Source organism: Perissodus microlepis, chromosome 1 (genome assembly GCF_051167445.1).
Source record: "Perissodus microlepis isolate ML-2025 ecotype Zambia chromosome 1, ASM5116744v1, whole genome shotgun sequence".
Taxonomy (NCBI): Eukaryota; Metazoa; Chordata; class Actinopteri; order Cichliformes; family Cichlidae; genus Perissodus; species Perissodus microlepis.
Window position 1 is genome coordinate 18,717,448 of NC_140461.1, and position 17,987 is coordinate 18,735,434.

Below are 17,987 nucleotides of genomic sequence, written 5' to 3' on the forward strand. Positions count from 1 at the left end.
CCCTGTGAACAAGCACTTTGGCAACAGTGGGAAGGAAAAACTTCCTTTTAACAGGAAGAAACCTCCGGCAGAACCAGGCTCAGGGAGGGGCGACGGGTTGGGGAGAAGGAAGACAGGATAGGGAAAGGGAAAGCCTGTTTAATCTATTTCTTTGTCTCACGTCTCTCTCTCCTGTCTCCCCTCCAGACGCCTACCGTGTATGCACCTCTTCCATCAGCTGTGTGTGGATCAGTGGCTCCTCACCAATAAGAAGTGCCCCATCTGCAGAGTGGACATTGAGGCGCAGTTGTCTGCTGAGAGTTGATGCTGTTTTTTTTCCCTTTTTCTTTTCTAACAACCCTTTTGTTAAAAATTTATTTTGAGATCATATTAATTTCTCTTCAGTACTGCAGTCAACCAAAGATGGCATGAATTACCCCTGCAGCAACTCTACTGCAAGGATATTAAAAAAAAAAAAGACATCTGACAGAGAAAAAAATAAAAGCATTGAGCCTAGAGTGCCAGCTATCACATGTTACTACAACAGCTAGAATTCTCCATTAAGGGTTTAAGATTTTATTGTATTTATAAAGCTTTTATGTAGCTTTTTTGATCGTTTCCTCAAGTGTCATTTGCGTTCTGTTTCTCTGCATGTTTCCTCGCAATGCATTTCTTTGCACATATAACGTGGGCTCGAAACGGCCTAACAAGTTGCAGGTGAGGATAGCTGCTCTAGTAAAGATGCATTTCTGTAAACCTAATGCCTCGCTTTACTAGAATAGAATGTCAACCTCCAGTTAAGGAAAAAAAAAAAAGAAAAACAACAAAAAAAACAAAACAAACATTGCAGGATTCATTTTACCAATCATTGTATCATTGATTAGTTTATGTTTAGAAGATGTGGATTGTTAGTGAGAGATGTTTTTTTTTTTTCCCTTTATTTTCTTTTCTTTTTTTTTAAGTAAATCAAGACATTCCTAACTAGGGAACTATGTTAACAGATCAGCTGCTGTATTAGTGCACACCCAGTATTTCTAGAGTGGAAATAAACTCAGATGTTCACCTCACTCCCAGAATATGCACACGCTTTGCTACGATTACACCACCCGCCCCTTCCCCCGTTTTCCAGCACCTTCATTTTGACTACAACACCGTTACCGCCACCATCCGATGTATTTTAGAGGACAAAGAAAAAAGAATGTCACCTCCCTCTCTTTGACTGTTCTTTCTAAACCGAACGATTGTCGGGATCTGCTGTGAATCTTTTCTTCATTCTGTTTGGGGTTCCTTCCTGCAGACGGGCCTGCGGACGCTAGGTTTATGTGAGGTGATCTCAGGTCGACGCACGACCCCCGCAACCTGGGATCATTTTGTCAATTTGATACTGGCAGTGGCGTTGATTTCCTGTGTGTATATGTGTGCGCGCGTGCGTGTGTGTTCAGAGGGAAATACACAGCTCAATCGGAGATGAATATTTACTGTTTATTCTCACACGTCGAACCATTTCACCCACCCTCCCTTTTTTGTCTCTCTGTAGTTGAGCAGCGGCGTCTGCTTTGGCCGCTGAGAAAAGAAAAGAAAAAAACACTAATGCTGTCGACTAACTCACTCGCATAGACTTGCACAAGAGAGAAAAGGGTAGGAGGACCGTAGTGAATATGACAGTGTGCTGAGGCCATGTATTTCCACTCTGACGAATAGTAAAAACTAAAAAATTACAATTTTGAATGGAGTGTTGAAATGCAGTACTTAAAGCAGGTAGCCATGCATTCATTGACTTAAAGGCACCAGGATCATATTCTGTGGGATTTCTATTAGTTTTAAAAAATGATATTAATAAACTTGGATAACTTAATTGTGTCGTTTCTTTGGCATTTTTCTGATTCATCAGACATGCGAGTTTCTCACTGGCTTTCATAGTACATGCTTATCTGTCATTAAATTTGCATTGGCTTAAAGATCATGTAAAAGCTTAAATCTTTTATATTGGAGAAAAACCAACATAAAAACACAAATTTACAGACCTGACTTCCCAAACTTCATCTTTGGGTTAAATAAATACACAAATGTACAAAAATCAGTCAGATATAGAAAATGATCACTATTACTACAGGCACATTTACTCTTTACTAATCTCATTATATATTAATCTGATGCGATAGATATAGATAGAATAGATGTGCAGTTTCCAAACTTTCCTAGTGCTTGACCTCCAGACGTTTTTGTGATATGTAATCTCAGAAAGCCTTAGATCGAGAACATGTAGATGATATCAAGTTTATTCTTTCTCGTTATCGTCATTATTTATTGTATTATTAAAAAGGACTTCTATTTTCAAATAATAAATTAATGTAAAATCATTTTAATCAATCAGTTGATATAAATAATTAGAAAGTCTCTGTTATGGACCAGGTGAGTGAGGTGATTCCATTTAGGAAATTGTTATTTTGTTAAAGCAAAAAGACAGAAGAAACTGAGCAAGTCTAGTCAGTTTTTCGAAATGGTCCATAGTTAAAATGAATGTGATTAAAAACTACTAGAGTGTCTCAAGAAGATAAACGCATTTATGACAACCGATAAAAGAAGACGTTTCTCAGATAACATAAATGTTAAAGGTCAAATATTCAAAATGTTGCAGTACCGATTGTAGCCACAAGGTGGAAATGAAACGCAGTCTTCCAGCAAAGCTGTGGCCCTGAGTGCAGCTGCACAGTGGAGGGTTTGACAGATCCTCCTCAATAAAAACAATGTAGAAGACATAAGTAGGAAATGTTCTTGCCAGCACAGATACATTTTTTTCTGTTTCAGTTGAGCAAAACTATTTCAAGTGTGTTGTACCTGTAAAGCTGGGCTGAGAGACAATCTTTAGAAAACAGTCACACAATTTAAACATAGATTTTGGTAAAAAATTACTGAACAGTTAAATCTGCAGCTTAGACATTTACTTTTAAAAAAGGCATACACATCACTACATTTACACTCCAGGTCTTCATTAGGTACACCATTCAACTGCTCATTAATGCAAATATCTAATCACTAAACACACGGCAGCACCCAGTGCATTCAGGCATGTGGACAAGGCCAAGATGAGACCTGCTGACTTTCAAACTGAGCATCAGAATGAAAAATAAAAGTTATTTAAGTGACTTTGAATGTGGCGTGCATGTTGGTGACAGACGGTCCAGGTCTGAGTACCGATTTCCAAAATAATCAATCTAAAGTTTACAGAGAATGGTCTCAAAAACAGAAAATACCTTGTTGAAACCAGAGAATGTCTCGATGACCAGACTGCTTTGTGCTGATAGAAAGGCATCATTAAGTGAAAACTAATCAAACTAATCCAAAGTATGAAGAAAAGTATCTATGAATGTAGAAACGTCTGTCCTTAAGGAGTGGGTGCCACTCCTGTCAGCTAAGAACAAGAAACTCAAGCTTCAAATCGCACATGTTCACCAAATATTTACAGAACTGAAGATTGGAAAAACATCTGCTGTGAGATTCTGATGGCAGGGTCAGAATTTGATGTAAACAACATGAAAGCCTCTTTGACAATAAAACAAACCAAAGCAGTTAAATATGCAGTATTACATGCTTTATTAAAGGACTGATCTACTGTTGTGTATTGCACAAGGATACTTTCCACCATCTATTCAAACTATATTTCATGATGCAGAGGTTTTATGACAGAAGTCCCAGCAGTTGTCACTGACCAGAGTATAATGTGGTTATTTTATTTGGAAAAAAAAGGAATGTGTAAGTAATGAAAGCAGTGCAAAAAGATGTGCAGAAACAGTCGAGCACAAGTTAAATAGTTTGCAGCGCCACAGGGAAAAATGCCAACAAATTCACCTAAAAACAAATCGGTGCACTTGACGAAACAAAAATCCGTTCACCGTGATCTGTGATAGTAACCACACCGAGCGCAACAGGAAATAAAGCAGATCTGTGAGCAACAAAGGCAGATGAAAACCAGCATGTTAAAATCCTTCAGAGAAAATACAAAACAAAAAAATATTTAATTTAAATTCTAACCAGCACCAGGCATCCTCCTACATATGAACACATATACAGAATCAGATCTAAAATGCCTGTTTTTAACATTTAATGTAAACAAATTAATTACCAAAGCGACTTATTGCTATCTTGGCAACTTGTCCTTCATCAACTTGACTTACTGGCTGTGGCATGAACGATGTCTGTGTCCAAGGTAGTACCGGTGCTAATAAAGTGCTAATAGACCGCAGACAGCATGCTCAGGTTACAGTATACATGGCCTCTACTGTTAGTCTAATATACTGGTGTGCTAGAAAAGCAAAGACATAGTGAATAACCACTTTACTACACTGCCCTTTGACTGGTTTGGGTATTGCTTTGGTATTTCTAATCATTAGAAATCACAGTGTGGCGATTTAATGAATGTGTTCCTGGAAAGTAGTTACAGTTTTGCACCAAAAATAAATATTTCCTGGTAAAACAGCAGTCACTTCATTTTTGACACGGACACATCCACGTTTGCTTCGGCAATCAAACTTTCATCTAAAACAAGCTAAACAAAACAACGTGTTGAGAGTAAAAATCACAGCCTGGTCCCACAGATTTAGCAGATTTCATTCCAGCGCTTCAAAAATGTTTTGAGCTAAAAATCCTCAGCAAGATATAAATGACAGTAAGGAGAACACAGAAGCTATAAATACAATAAATAGTTTTGTTCAGTACTCAGAGGGACTGTGAAGGGAAAAGAAATCAGACCCTGGGGTCAAACAGTCTTCTTTGTCTTTAGAGCCTCATTTCAAGCTCGATGATCTTTTAGTCTGCTGGTGTAACCGGGAGTTACATTCGTGTACTCTAAGGCAGTAAAGTGGAGGAAGTGTCTCATTGTGCTTCTCTCTCCAACTGTAAGCTTCTAAGCTCCGCCCCTTCCTCTGAGAAGGTCAGCTGGGATGAAGCGTTCTCTCCTCCGTGTGCTGTGAAACCTGCAGCTCCTAGATCTTGGTGACGTAGTTGTTGGGGAAAAGTCCCTGCTTCCCACGAAGGCGTCCTGTCCACCACCCGGACACATCTGGCCGACAAACACGACTAAATTAGCGTCTCATGAAAAATAGATGACAAATAAGCCCCTGAATGCCTTTTTCGCCCTGCGCTTACCCTCTTTGATGATGTCGATGACGTCGTCAGCGTTGAAGCTGAGCTCGTCTGTGTCCTGAGCATCGTAGGCGTACAAAGCTCTGCACTGGGGCACCTGGGGCTTGGGTTTGGGTGCAGGCTTGGGTCGTCCTCCTCCCGGCGGAGGCCTGCTGGCTGATGGTCTGTGGGCCCTGAGGTAACATCGAGAGAAACAAAAAGAGAAACGCGTTTGTGACTTTGTCTATGGTAGATCTCAGAATATGAGGGCATGCATAACCACCATCTCATTATACCATATACCAACCAGGAAACACCGATTTGAGGATTAAGATTTTTCATTTTCCAATCAACACTGTAATCAAACGGAAAGTGTTTTAAAGAGATAGCAGCAGTTCATAAATCAGACACAAGATGGCGATATGGTGCATGCCATCTCTATGCCTGCAACTGAACCTAAAATGTGTTTGTGAAGCCCTCAGGAGCACAGAGTGCTGATCCCAAGTCAGCAGCACCTTTTTTCTGCATACTGGCTGCATTCCATTACTTGCACATTGCTGTACCTGATTCTCTCGTCACCATGGCGCGAGTTAGTGTACGGGATATATTTGGGAGCAAGTGAAAACTTTGTCCTCAAGGTTGATGTTAGAAGGATTTAAGCAAGTTTGAGGAGGACCAAATTGTGACTTGGTCAGAGCGCCTTCAAAACTGCAGCTCTTATGTGGAACAATGGCCGGCTCCTGTGGTCCGATCTAACAGACGAGCTACTGTAGCTCAAATTGGCCAGAAAGTTCAAGCTGGTTCTGATAGAAAGGAGTCAGAATAACCAGAACAGTCAGGTGCCCGTGCTGACTCCTGTCCACCAACGAAATGCCCAACAATGAACCGAACCATGGAGCAATATAGGAAGGTGGCCTGGTTTGATGAATCATGTTTTCTTTTACAACACGTGGATGGGCAGGTGTGTCCATTTTTGGTAAAGACCAGGCATCAGGATGCACTATGGGAAGAAGGCAAGCTGGTGGAGGCAGCATGATGCTTTGGACAGTGTTCTGCTGGGAAACCGTGGGTCCTACCATCCATGTGGATGTTACTTTGACATGTAACACCTACATAAGTGTTGTTGCAGACCATGTACACTTTTTCATTGAAACTATTCCCTGATGGTTGTGGCCATCAGTGGGCTAGTGGAGTTCATGCCCTGGCAGGTCAGAGCTGTTTTGGTACCAACTCAATATTAGGTATAATTTTGCAGCTGATCGGCGTACACTGTAAATAAAAGAGGGATGCAGTCTCTATGGCGCCACCTGCTGGTCAGGCGGAGCAAATTCACCATCATCATCATCATCATCATCATTCAGGTGTTCTGACGTGATGACCAAAGAGAGCTCGTACCCTGCTTTATCATAGTTTTTTTTATCCTGCAGGGATAATCTATAACATGAGTTATATTGTAGATGTCTTATGTAGCAACTTCAACAAAAAAACAAATAATAAGTAAGGCCATAGATCAATGAGCTGTAGTGTTCACTGCAACCAGGCTTCTGTTTAAAACCAGAAAGGTCACCCCCTGCTGGCCATGAAAAAGAACGCAGGTTTGAGGCACATCTCCAGTGGCTTCACTTTTTAGTGCCGTATGACACATCCGTCTTTTATACACTGAACTGTAAGCAGGCAGTGAAGCAGCCAGTTTTATACATATGTAACTTATGCATTGACCCAATAAAATTATTTACTCCTGTGATATTAAAATTGAACCAATATTAAAATAAATAAATAAATCAATAAAAGCACAGAAGGATTCTTTCAACCTCCCAGAAATCTTGTTTACAAATGAAAAAAAAAATTGAGAAAGAATTCCCATTTGATTGAAACCGAGCAGGAGCAGGAAATAAAAATAAAATAAAATCTTAGTTGCATACTACGACAGGAAGTAAAATTTTAATCATACAAGGGAATAAGCATGAGCATTTCCTGATGCTGCAAGCTTTTGCACTCATGAAACACCAGTCAAAACACTGCAAACACTCCAACTCACATTCCTCCGTTTGAAGTGGGCGGTCTGCCTCCAGGACTACAAAAGAATAAATTATCCAAATTATGTCAAAATACAGAAACACAGCTATGTGTGAGAGTGTCTATAGTCATTTTAATACGACGTTTATAACTGTGTTCGTGCCACGAGCCTGACTACTGTCTTATTTTATGAAACTGGGTTTGGACATTGGACGTCTAAACACAGGAAAACTGTACGTTACATAACGCCAAATAATTACATGACTTCATACGTTTATTAACACAGAATCAATAGGAAAAAAAGGACTTTTCCACCACATGAGTTTATCCGGGAAACAGGAACCTTTTGAGGAACTTAGGGTTTTAAACCAACAAAGAGCAACAAAGAGTCAGAAGGAACCTTTAAATTCTTAAAGGTTCCATTCTTCCCAGTTCCTGGGACTAAAAGATCCACATAGTTTAAGGTACAAATGTAAATTCTCATCAAATGGGATTTCAAAGCTGAGCTAAAACAGTGCTGTGTCACATTAAGTTTAAAGACAACGAGCGACATTTGTTTTTAGCTGAAAATCAAAAAGATGAGTTGATAAACTGCTGATTTCTTTCAGCTGAGCTCTGTGAAACATCACATTAGTCATACAATTAAGATTCAGCCAACAGGTGTCAGAGATAAAAGCTAGCTTTGCTTGACTACTGACTTGCTGGTGATTCTTTCAACGTACAAATCAGCTGTGACATTTTTATTTCAAAGCTGGGAGACGACAACATTAACCAAGCAAAGTGTAGATGCTAAAGAACAGGTGTAACTTACAGCAGTATGAGGAGTTCATGCACAATTTAAACTAATCAAACGCTTGAAGCGGTGATGGGAAAGTCCTTGTTTTGTGTGGGTGAGTTAGTCTGTCTGTTCCTGCCTGGACTGTTTGGCTATAGTGTGTGCCGGTTTCTCACCCTGCTGCTCCTTGATCGGGGACTCTCAGACAGTCTAAGTTCGGCTGCTGGCGACTGCCGCCTCGCTCCTTCACCTGGTTGATGTTGCTGGGCAGGACCGGGTGCGCTGAGTTGTGGGACGATGGTTGCCTCTTGCTGTGATGCTGTGAATTTCTCTGATTGGTGACATGGTTGGTGTTTTTTATGCCACCGTTCTGGTGTGAAACTGCAGAAAGAAAAGCTTTGTTGTCATGTGAGCTGTGAGAGAGATGATTCACTTGGGACAGGTGACCAGCGAACTGCTCGGACGCTGTACCTGGAGGTCCCGGTGCAGCTCGTGATGGGGTGTGCTGGTGGCTTCTGGACATGTTTGAGCGACTCTGAGTGAAGCTCTTCCTGGTTGGGCCTAAAGGGGAGAGATATTCAGATATTAACTAACCAGCAGCAAAATAATTTAGATAAACAAAACTAAAACACAGTTGGATCCATAATTTGTTGGATAAAGAGATCATTTTTGCAGTTTTGCCTCTGCTCACAACCACAGTGGATTTGGATCTAACAATAATTGGAGGGACAACTTCTTTCTCAGTAACACAAAAAGGCATGAAATGGCTCCACAAACAAACAACCTCTCAAAGAAGGAAACACAGCATTTGGTGGATTACGGCTCACTGTGAGAGCAGGTAACCTTTCCACAGGTTCGTTCATACTCACGTGTATTCTTGGGAAGCCCGGGTCCGATGCTGACCTGCAGAGATTTGCTCGAAGGCTTCAGGACAGGCATGTCTCCCTGACCTTGGACAAATGTGACCTGCCTGGAGCCGCCGCCACTCAAGAAGCCCCAGTTCTCCTTCTTCAACTTCATCTCCAGTCTGAGAAACACGACAGACATTTTTATATCATTGGATTTTGTCCTTTTAGCTTCTATGTTTACTATTGAAGTGTTTACTTACGTGTTACTGAACTTAAGCGGTAGCTTCCTCTGGGTTTTCTCCTCAAACCTTTGAGCAAGCAAGCTGATGAACTCTGTCTTAAAAATGCACTCCAGCAGGCTGTCGTACTCCTGCTCGTGCAGTATCAAGACGTCGTCCTGCATTGTGCTGAAAGGACGAACAAAGCAAGGGAAACTTTAAGTGTTATAACAGATCAAATCTCACCGTTTTTCCGCTTTCTGTGAAACTTTGACAGAAGCCAAGATCACGAGTCAGAATCAGCTTTCACATTTGCATCAAGAGCCTCACAAAGCGGCTCACATCTGAGGAGGGACGACAGCTTGAGCCCGTAACCCGCACAAGGATACTTTGTTCCTCCCAGAGAAGTCGGGTTTTTCTCTGATGAGCTTTTTACAACTCCTGCTTTCGCTCATTGCACCACCTGGCCTGTATTACCCTGCTGACTCAAAAGCCACATGTTACTCCAGCAGCTCCACCTCTGAAACGAGCTATGCTGCGTTCCCATGAACAACAAAGCTACGATAAGTCTCTCAGCTCCTTTTTTCCCCGCACTTTCACAATAAACTGATCAACGTTCTTTCCCCACTATAGCATTTTTGAGTAATTTAGCAACGTTTTGGAGATGTGGACTAAACTGGTTTCAGTCAGACCTGAAAACACTAACATATACAAGCAGCTTAAATATACTCCACATGTTTTCCGCGTCCCTTGTGTAACATTTACAGCAACATGGGAACTTCTTTGATTACAAATCCAGACTGTGACTTTGAAGTGGATTCATGGCTTTCTGCAGTGCAGTGTCCACAGAATCAGATGTTGTCTTGTTTTGGAAACAGTCAAATATCTGCTGGTATGTACCTCTGCTCATAGAAACGTGTGATTCAGAAGATCAGCTTTGAGATAACGGAGAGGAGTGCAGAGCAGGGGCTGAAGTTTGAAAATCAACAACATTAGCGTGCACTTTACTTCTGATTAAAGTAGCAGAAAATACACTGGAAAAAAAAGCTTCACCACCTGGAGGGATTGATGCAGCGATTGATATGTTTCGGCTGGGAAAAGGTTACTTAATCCTAAAGTCTCATAAGCGTGAAAAAAGCTGTTTCATTGGAGTCAAATTGCTGGCCTGTAACGAGGAAAGAAAACTACTAAGGTGATTGGCGAAACTACGAAAACTGAGTCCTGGACGGGTAGTAGGGAACCATCATCTCTGATAAATGTGGTCGGGGGGGGGAAAAATCCTGAATAATCGAGATCGGAGAGAAATCACATAATTAAAAATATATAAAATCTACAGTAGAACTCACAGCTATGTTTAAAAGTGAAGGTTGGAGCATTTCCACAAATATAGCATGAAGAGAACAGCTGTGTAGCCTTAATAAAAACACACTTATCAGTTTCAATTTGCCAGGGAGCATAAAGATTAGAGTCTGAAGCAATGGAAATGTGCTCTGATGAGACCGACTGTGATCCAGGAGTGATCGGCACGAGAAGAAAGGCGGATGAAGTGCAAGCGTGTGGGTGCAGGGTTATGATCTGGAATTACTTCAGCTGGTCAGGTCTAGGTTAGGCAACATCATGTGCTCAAAAAGACATGAGTTCAGCTGACTATCTGAATACACTCAATAACCAGAGTCCGGAGTTCTCGACCTCTTTGAGAACCTTTGGGATACGATGGAGACTACTTTACGCAGCAGTCGGACTCTCATCAGCATCATCGGTGCAAGATCTTCGAAAAAAATGAATGCAACTATAGATGGAAATAATTGTTGCGACACTGAAACAATGCCACGGCGATCGCGCGCTGTGATCAAAGCTAAACGGGGTCGAATGAAGTGTGTGGCTTTTCTTGTGGCTGTGCAGTGTAAATTCGGAAATACACCAAAATAAAAATGCTGCTGTAGGTAGATTTTCTAGAGAGCAGGATATGGTGTAGCAGCAGGACGTAGCAGTTAGAGTTGACTTGTGTAAACAGAATAAGCACCAAATTTGTTTTTATGGATGCCATTTGTGTGGCACATGTTATTAATTCTATTAATTATTAGACAGTATAATGACTTCTGTTCCTGCTTTGAGCTACAATAAACCTGCATTAAAGTTATGTGATGGAAAATAAAGTACCCCTTCATCCACTTTCTTCCACTTATCCACTCCTCTGCTGTAGGGCGAAGTAGACCCCGGACAACTCACCAGTCTGTCACACAGCTAACACACAGAGGCAGATAACTAGTCGCACCTATGGGCAATTTAGAATCACCAGTTAGCCTAATGCCACTAACTGCATGTCTTTGGACTGTAGGAAAAGGCAAAGTACCCACGCAGACATGGGAAGAACATGCAAAGTCGACCCAGACAGTGGAAATGAATCCAGGACGGCACCAATATTCTCCTTAATGTGAGTAAAAATAAAAATACTAAAGAAATTAAGTTTGCTGCTATTTTAAATTGTAAGATAGACTGGAATATACAATTGTAAAGGCTTTTTAAACTTGCCACTTAACCATGTGGAAATGTGTTAGGTAAGAAGCCGAATAAAATGATAACACATCCATTTTCTTAACCCCTTCACCAGTTCAGGGTTGCAGATCATGAACTCGTCTTTGGTCTCGTCATTAGCGGAGCCGTGCCCGTCGGGTGGCAGAAGAAAGCCTGCTGATTGAATTTACGAAAACATAAAAATAATATTGAACTTTCTGCCTGACTGATAATGAAAGACTGGACTAAAGGTTTCATCTTTGTGCCGTGTTGGCCTGAAGTTTGGGAATATCTGCTCTAGCATCATTCTCTCAGGAGAAAACCTTTCTCTCTGAGTTTTGTGGAGGAGTTAGAAGTTGTAAGCTCTCTGGACCTGGAAAAGGCAATACTATAATTTCTTTTGAATGATGTTACTCAGATGTGAAGGAAGCATTTTGCACCTCAGAGACACCGCTAAGATCTTGTCCACATCGATCCGCCTCTTCAGCACCTCTGTCACCTGCCCTTTCTCTGGCCCCTGTTTCACCTTCTCTCTTCCAATCAGGTACACAGATTTTGGTGTCAGGATCAAATCTCTCTTAATTGCCTATTTGAAGAAGGGAAACACAATGTTACTATTTTGCCAGTTGTTGGAAAACCAGATTCCAAATTTAATTGAACCAACCTTGAAGCGACGGTCGTATTTTGTGACTTTGTCCGCAAAATCGATCTTTTCTCTCTTTCCAAGAAACTGCCGGAGCTCAGGCCGGTCATCCATACCGAGGTAGTCACCTACGAAGTTTCTGTTGAGGCTGTGTCGCCGCCTCTCTTTTCGGTTCAGCAGAAGATCGGAAGCTGAATGAACCCAGAGAAAGAGTATAAGAGTGGGAGCACCAGGCAGGTAGATACTTCCGGCAGTAAGTCGCTCCCTCACTCACCTTCTTCCCTCATCTGAACATACTTCTTGCGGGCCACATATTTCCTCCAGGCTTTCTGGATGGTCCGGGCGTAGCCGTCAAACTTGCGCTCCCTCGTCTCTTCCAGCAGAAACAGCTGTAAAGACAAAGAGCGAGACTCAGCATGACACATGCCGAGTTCATCTCACTGCACAAACCCAAACACAGACACACCTACATGAACTCAGTGGGAGGAATGCATACAGAACATACCTGAGTATAGTTAAACAGACAAACCGAGCTGTCGGCTCGTCATTTTTATTACAGTGCAGAAGTGAAGTGCTGGTGTCTGACAACAAGACCCGTGTCGTGCCAAAAAGTGATTTCCAATGTTCCTGTGTGTTTTTCATGTGTGATATATTTGCTTATATTGGTAAATAGTCAACAGGATTTATGAAAGTCTTATATATATATATATATAAAATAAAGAAATCACCTGTTTTGCCAGCATCTTTATGACGATCCAGTCCTGTTTGGCCACATAAAATATCTGTATAGAACTATTATGTTATGTTTCTTGCAATTTTTGCTGCCCTCTTGGTCAAATCTCTCCAGAAAAATACATTTTTAATGCCAACGACACATTTTACCCAGCTAAATAAAGGATATATAAAAGTCACTTTGCCAAAACAAACAGATTTCAGCTTTAACCTTATGACAGGACGTTTTCTGGCTCGAAATGACTGGATATCATTCATGAGAGATATATTTGATAGATTATAGGCCAACAAGTCATTTGCACCTGTTTAAATAGCAGCAGTCATTTTTTGGCAGACGACAAACAGCCACAGCTTGGTTGGATTGTTGTAATGAAATTGTTTGGCAGTTGAATCAACAGAGTGATGCCCTGCAAAGCTGCAGAGCCGACGGTGAACATGTTTAAACTAAAAAGATGTGTGAACAGGATTCTGATCTTTGCTTCGAGATGGACTCAAAGACATTAACACTTACCCTTTAAAGTAGAAAAACTTAGAATTTAATTACAATAATCCTTAAAATTACAAGTGTTTGTGGTCCTCGCTAACACTTATGAGCAGACTCATCTTGTCACCGGGATATGTCATTTCCCGATGGGCGTCGGGACACGCAATCACACTCTCTGCCCTCTCCCTGCCAGACTAAACATCCTGCCCGGTGCTGCAATAGGCTTGGCATCGACAGAGCCGGCCACAGGAACAAACCGCAAGCAAGACCGAAACACAACACAGCAGATCAAACTTCACCCAGAAAGGCTGCGAGCGGAAAAATACACTGAGTCACAGAAACAGTGACACCACAAAAATCACAGAGGCTGTGAGTGTGATTGCACTTCCCAGCTGACAACTCCAGGAGCAAACAGCAGGTGGTGTTTTGGTTAATATTAGTGGAAGCGAGAAGGAAATGGTGGCAAACTTCCTAATGTCTTTATTACACAAACATCTGGCTGACTCTTCAAATCAAAGCAGTGCTGAAACAAACAACTGTATTATTAATTACACGTGTACTCACTTACTTGTAAAGGCCCTATACAAATATTAGGGAATGGATTATAACAGTAGAAAGTACCAGATAAACAGTACCGAGCAAAAATCTTGAGCTACCTCTCATTTGTTGATATTTTGTTACTAAGGAGCTTAGGTGACCGTTCCCCAGGCTTTCTAAAGGTCTTTTAGAGTTATTCTTTTTACATTACCTGCTTTTTCACTCATTTTCATTCCAGTCTGTACCCTGACCATTTTCAAAGAAATGTTTTTAACACTAAACACTGACCTTTGAGTCAGTCAAGGCTAAAAAAGCACAGAGGTTTGCGGATGAACCAGTGCTGTGTCTACAAATAACAGAGAACTTAGGAAAAAAAACATTTTTAAGTTGTATCTTTAGGCACTTTGTTACTATCAGCCTGTCACAAAAACATAATCTGCTCCCATTTCTTTAGTTGAATCTACAGTAAACCCAGCGATTAAAACAGTTTGACACAAAAAAAGAGTATTTTTGGTTCCTAAAGAGCTATTAGCTAAAAACCTGGCATATCTCAGCAATCAGTGTTATAAAATCTGAGGAAACTGGACAAGCTGAGATTGAAAGAATTAGTGAAAAACAAAAAAACAAAAACCCAAATCATTCTTATATAAAGGTGCAAATCATCATCAATATATGCAGAAGAGGTACAACAGTGAGTGTCTCTAAAACGCGATGGAGGCTCTTTCATGGTTCAGGGCTGCATTTCAGCCAGTGGTGTTGGAGATCTTGTCAAATTATAGAATTATTAATGCAGAAAGTATCATCAAATCCACCGTGATGACAGATGATAGAAGAAAGAGAAGACAGAGAGAGAGGACATTACAAAAAGAAAGAAGTCACAAGTTATTCCAAAGCTGAACGGGGCCTAATGGCAAAAAGCTTTTTACCCTTCAGCTCTACGCCTCGATTTTGAAACAGCCAGGAGGACAACACACGATGATCTCAGGCTGCAAAATGGCTCATATGGGCTCAACATACCTGCTATGTTACTTGTGCTAAACCACAATGTGCTTTAAACGCAATCAGAAAAACCTTAAAAGTCAATTTAAAAATGTAGAGGGAACCACAAGGGTGAAGCCAGGAGTGGGGGATGTGATGCCATCCGCCAAAAAAAACAGCAGGAATCTGAGATGGATCTTATTTGGAAGACTACACAACTTTTCTAATGTGTGGTTTGAAAATTAGCCCAAGTTTGTGGCCCAACATTTGTATGTAAGGGGTTTACTTTCAGATTAGTGGCTTTGATGATTAAACACTATTATGAAGCAGGAAACAGAAGAACAGCTGTGACTGCTGTATAAAAAAGGGTTTTTTAATAACTCTTTAGGTGAGCTGTCTGTCATAGTCACTCAGCTCTGCTTACAAAGGACCTCTGATGGACAGTAAGCCACGAGCAAATCCGTCATCACAGAGGGGCTGAAACTCCTCCAACATCTGGCCTGGTGTCAAACAAACTTTACTTATTACAGCCGACAGAAAAACGCTTCAGTCACGCGGCTCATTAGCTGGTGTCAGTGTCTTATCATGCACAGAGACTTGTTTTGAGAAGTCTGGCAGCTCATTTCAGCGGTCCGCCCCATGTGATATTTGCGCTTCATAAACACACCTCAGTGGCTCTCAGTGTGGTGGCGTGGGGGGATGGGGGCTCCTGGCAGTGAGCGGCTGCAGTAAATAAGTAAAGGCATTCAGGATCCGCTGTAAGGCCTGAATCGAGACTAAGATGTCTGTGTTTAAAGCTACTAAACATACATCTGTGGGCGTGCATGCTTACCCTTGTGTGACGTGTACAAATGTTAATGAGTGAAAGCGCAGGGCTGCACACAAGTGCTGCTTTCATAAGAATCGTGAGGGGGAAAAAAAGAGGTTATGGTGGAAAAAAATAGGAGCCTTTACGATGTCACCCCAAACTCTGCAACCACAGCCTGCGCTCGTGTTTTCATTTCAGAGCGGCGGTGACTCAGTGCTGACGTGGTGCAAGGGTCGGGTTCAGTCTCCTCCCCTGTGACGAGGGTTAGAGCGTGATTTGGGGCTCTGATGTCCTTTTATGGTGTTCAGTGCAAAAACTGATGACTTGAGGCTTTTTGCAGCCTGCTGATGACGCTCTGACAAGAGATGTGAGCTGCTACAAACTATCTGTAGTTTTTACTTTGTGCTTTACACTCCTGGAAAGCTTCCTGAAAGAGACCCTGCATTATAAATGGACAAACACACAAAGAGAAGATGCGACAGTCCGAAAGAGACGCAGCGGTGAAACGTACCGACTCGGGGGCTTTGATGAAGATCTTGGTGCGGCCGAGCTGGAACTGATCCTGGTCCATGTTGACAGACCGTAAGAGATGAAGGACGCCTTGTTTCTCGTCTCCCCGCCATGTTGGCCAGGATTCTTTGGTCAGGATGGCGTACCTGTCGAAGTTGAGTGGCGATAAGCAGCAGAAGTTGTGTGACTTCGGTTTGAAGCACAGGACACAAGCAGTAGAGAGAATGAAACGTATCTTTCATAGCCTAGTCAGACAGTGCACCTTGAACCACGGCGAAAAAGAAAAAGAAACGCTTGATACCTGTTGAGGAACTTCCTGAAGACCCTGCGGTAGGCGTAGCCAGCACGCCTCACTCTGATGTTTTCCTTCAGACCCAGATACTCCACCTGGTGCTTCACCCTAAAGACAGAAAAACCTCATTCAGTATCAGATAAACCACAAATTGATGAAACGTGTTCATTTTTCATACTTTTGTGTTTGTACATATCATTTAGTGATGTTTACAAACACTAATCAATAACAGCCGATTCCTTTTTCTCTAACCTCTAAGGAATCAACTATAAGTCTTTTCATATCACGTGAAGCTTCCACTCATACTAGAGGAAGGGATAATCGGAGGTTATTGTATGCAAATGAGTTGCTTTCCTAACTTTTTCCTCAAACAAAGTAGTCAAACTTCCTGTGAAAACAGCGGTTCCGGTGCTAATTAACGATCCACCCTCACAACAGGAAGGCGGTAGGCTCCGAACAATACACCATCAGACTGTATGTGAACATGTAGTACCCAAAACCTGAGCGCAGGGACAAAAGTGTAGGAAACTGAAACAAAGGGATAAAGAACGGGGAATGCCTGAAACATGTCTCACATGTCTTCAGAGGGACAAAAAGACCCCAAAAAGACAAAAAAGCAAAGAAATTTAGTGAAGATAGAAAAAGAAATTGGATAACGATCTCATGTGCTATAATACATACTTAAATAAGAGAAAAATGTAATAAAATTAGCCATAAATAACGTAATACAGCATTTTGGTGATGGTGCATATTGCAAACAGGGTAGTTTTCTATTAGATTTAAACATTTGATAGGACTGTGGATCAGTTTTAACAAACAAAAAAGCCAGACTTTTGTTTTTAATGCATCACTTTCTGTGCTTTATTTCTTTCATTGTGGTTATAAATGTCATTAATCTGTTGTTTTGTCCTTGATAATGTTTTCGTGCTCCATTTTTAATGGTCTTTGCTTCATATTTTAGTCAGTTTTCTGTTATTTCATCTTATTTTTAAATATATTTGTTAATTTCCTATTGTGTTTTCTACTAGACAGCTTGAGGTGGACCTATTATGCTTTTACTTTTTTCCCCTGATATAATAATACAGCACTATGGTTGTATCTGATATGACCACAACTCAAATATGAGGTCAGACTGCTTTAAAGGCTCAGTTTTAGACAGTTTTTTCCACTCTTAACTCTGCAGGACTAAAAAAAAAGGTTTTTTAGAGGAAATGAGCATTTTAGATCAACTTCAAGTGTTTCATAGAAATATTAATAGCATATTTTGGTGTCCACAGGACATGCTGTCATGGGTCTGTTTAGCAAGATGAGGTTTTTCATACTTGTTCAGTCTTTTTCTAATTGTACTTTCATTTTCACCAACAAAATGGCAAAACTGCTTTTATAGAAGCGCTCACACTTGCTGATGATCAGTTAATCGAGTGTATTCGATTATCTTCTTAATTCCTTTGGAAGCAGTAAGGGTATACTTAGTTTTTTCCAACAAGCTATTTTTATTTGGGTTCATACATGTTCTTGTAAACATCACTTTT

The 17,987-nt window shown here is 41.1% G+C and overlaps 2 protein-coding genes across 7 annotated transcripts in view; one reads left to right on the forward strand and one right to left on the reverse strand.

The window, feature by feature from the left end:
• Window positions 1–1,834, forward strand: part of rnf111 (ring finger protein 111) — a 33,515-nt gene extending 31,681 nt beyond the window's left edge. For all 5 annotated transcript variants that reach the window (XM_084933551.1, XM_084933542.1, XM_084933534.1 and 2 more), the window contains one exon: window positions 187–1,834. In XM_084933551.1, the coding sequence (XP_084789677.1) occupies window positions 187–304 (118 nt within the window). In that variant the 3' untranslated portion in view covers window positions 305–1,834. The remainder of the gene's footprint in view (window positions 1–186) is intronic.
• A 1,715-nt stretch (window positions 1,835–3,549) lies between these two features.
• myo1ea (myosin IEa) overlaps window positions 3,550–17,987 on the reverse strand; it is a 51,256-nt gene continuing 36,818 nt past the window's right edge. Inside the window, exons 18-29 of one of the 2 annotated variants that reach the window (XM_084933512.1) lie at window positions 16,465–16,563; window positions 16,165–16,309; window positions 12,389–12,503; window positions 12,136–12,305; window positions 11,912–12,057; window positions 9,000–9,146; window positions 8,761–8,918; window positions 8,363–8,452; window positions 8,068–8,272; window positions 7,139–7,174; window positions 5,125–5,294; window positions 3,550–5,038 (exon numbers count right to left, since the gene is read on the reverse strand). In XM_084933512.1, coding sequence (XP_084789638.1) covers window positions 4,962–5,038; window positions 5,125–5,294; window positions 7,139–7,174; window positions 8,068–8,272; window positions 8,363–8,452; window positions 8,761–8,918; window positions 9,000–9,146; window positions 11,912–12,057; window positions 12,136–12,305; window positions 12,389–12,503; window positions 16,165–16,309; window positions 16,465–16,563 — 1,558 coding nt within the window. In that variant the 3' untranslated portion in view covers window positions 3,550–4,961. The remainder of the gene's footprint in view (window positions 5,039–5,124; window positions 5,295–7,138; window positions 7,175–8,067; window positions 8,273–8,362; window positions 8,453–8,760; window positions 8,919–8,999; window positions 9,147–11,911; window positions 12,058–12,135; window positions 12,306–12,388; window positions 12,504–16,164; window positions 16,310–16,464; window positions 16,564–17,987) is intronic. The other variant, XM_084933522.1, reaches the window with a different exon arrangement.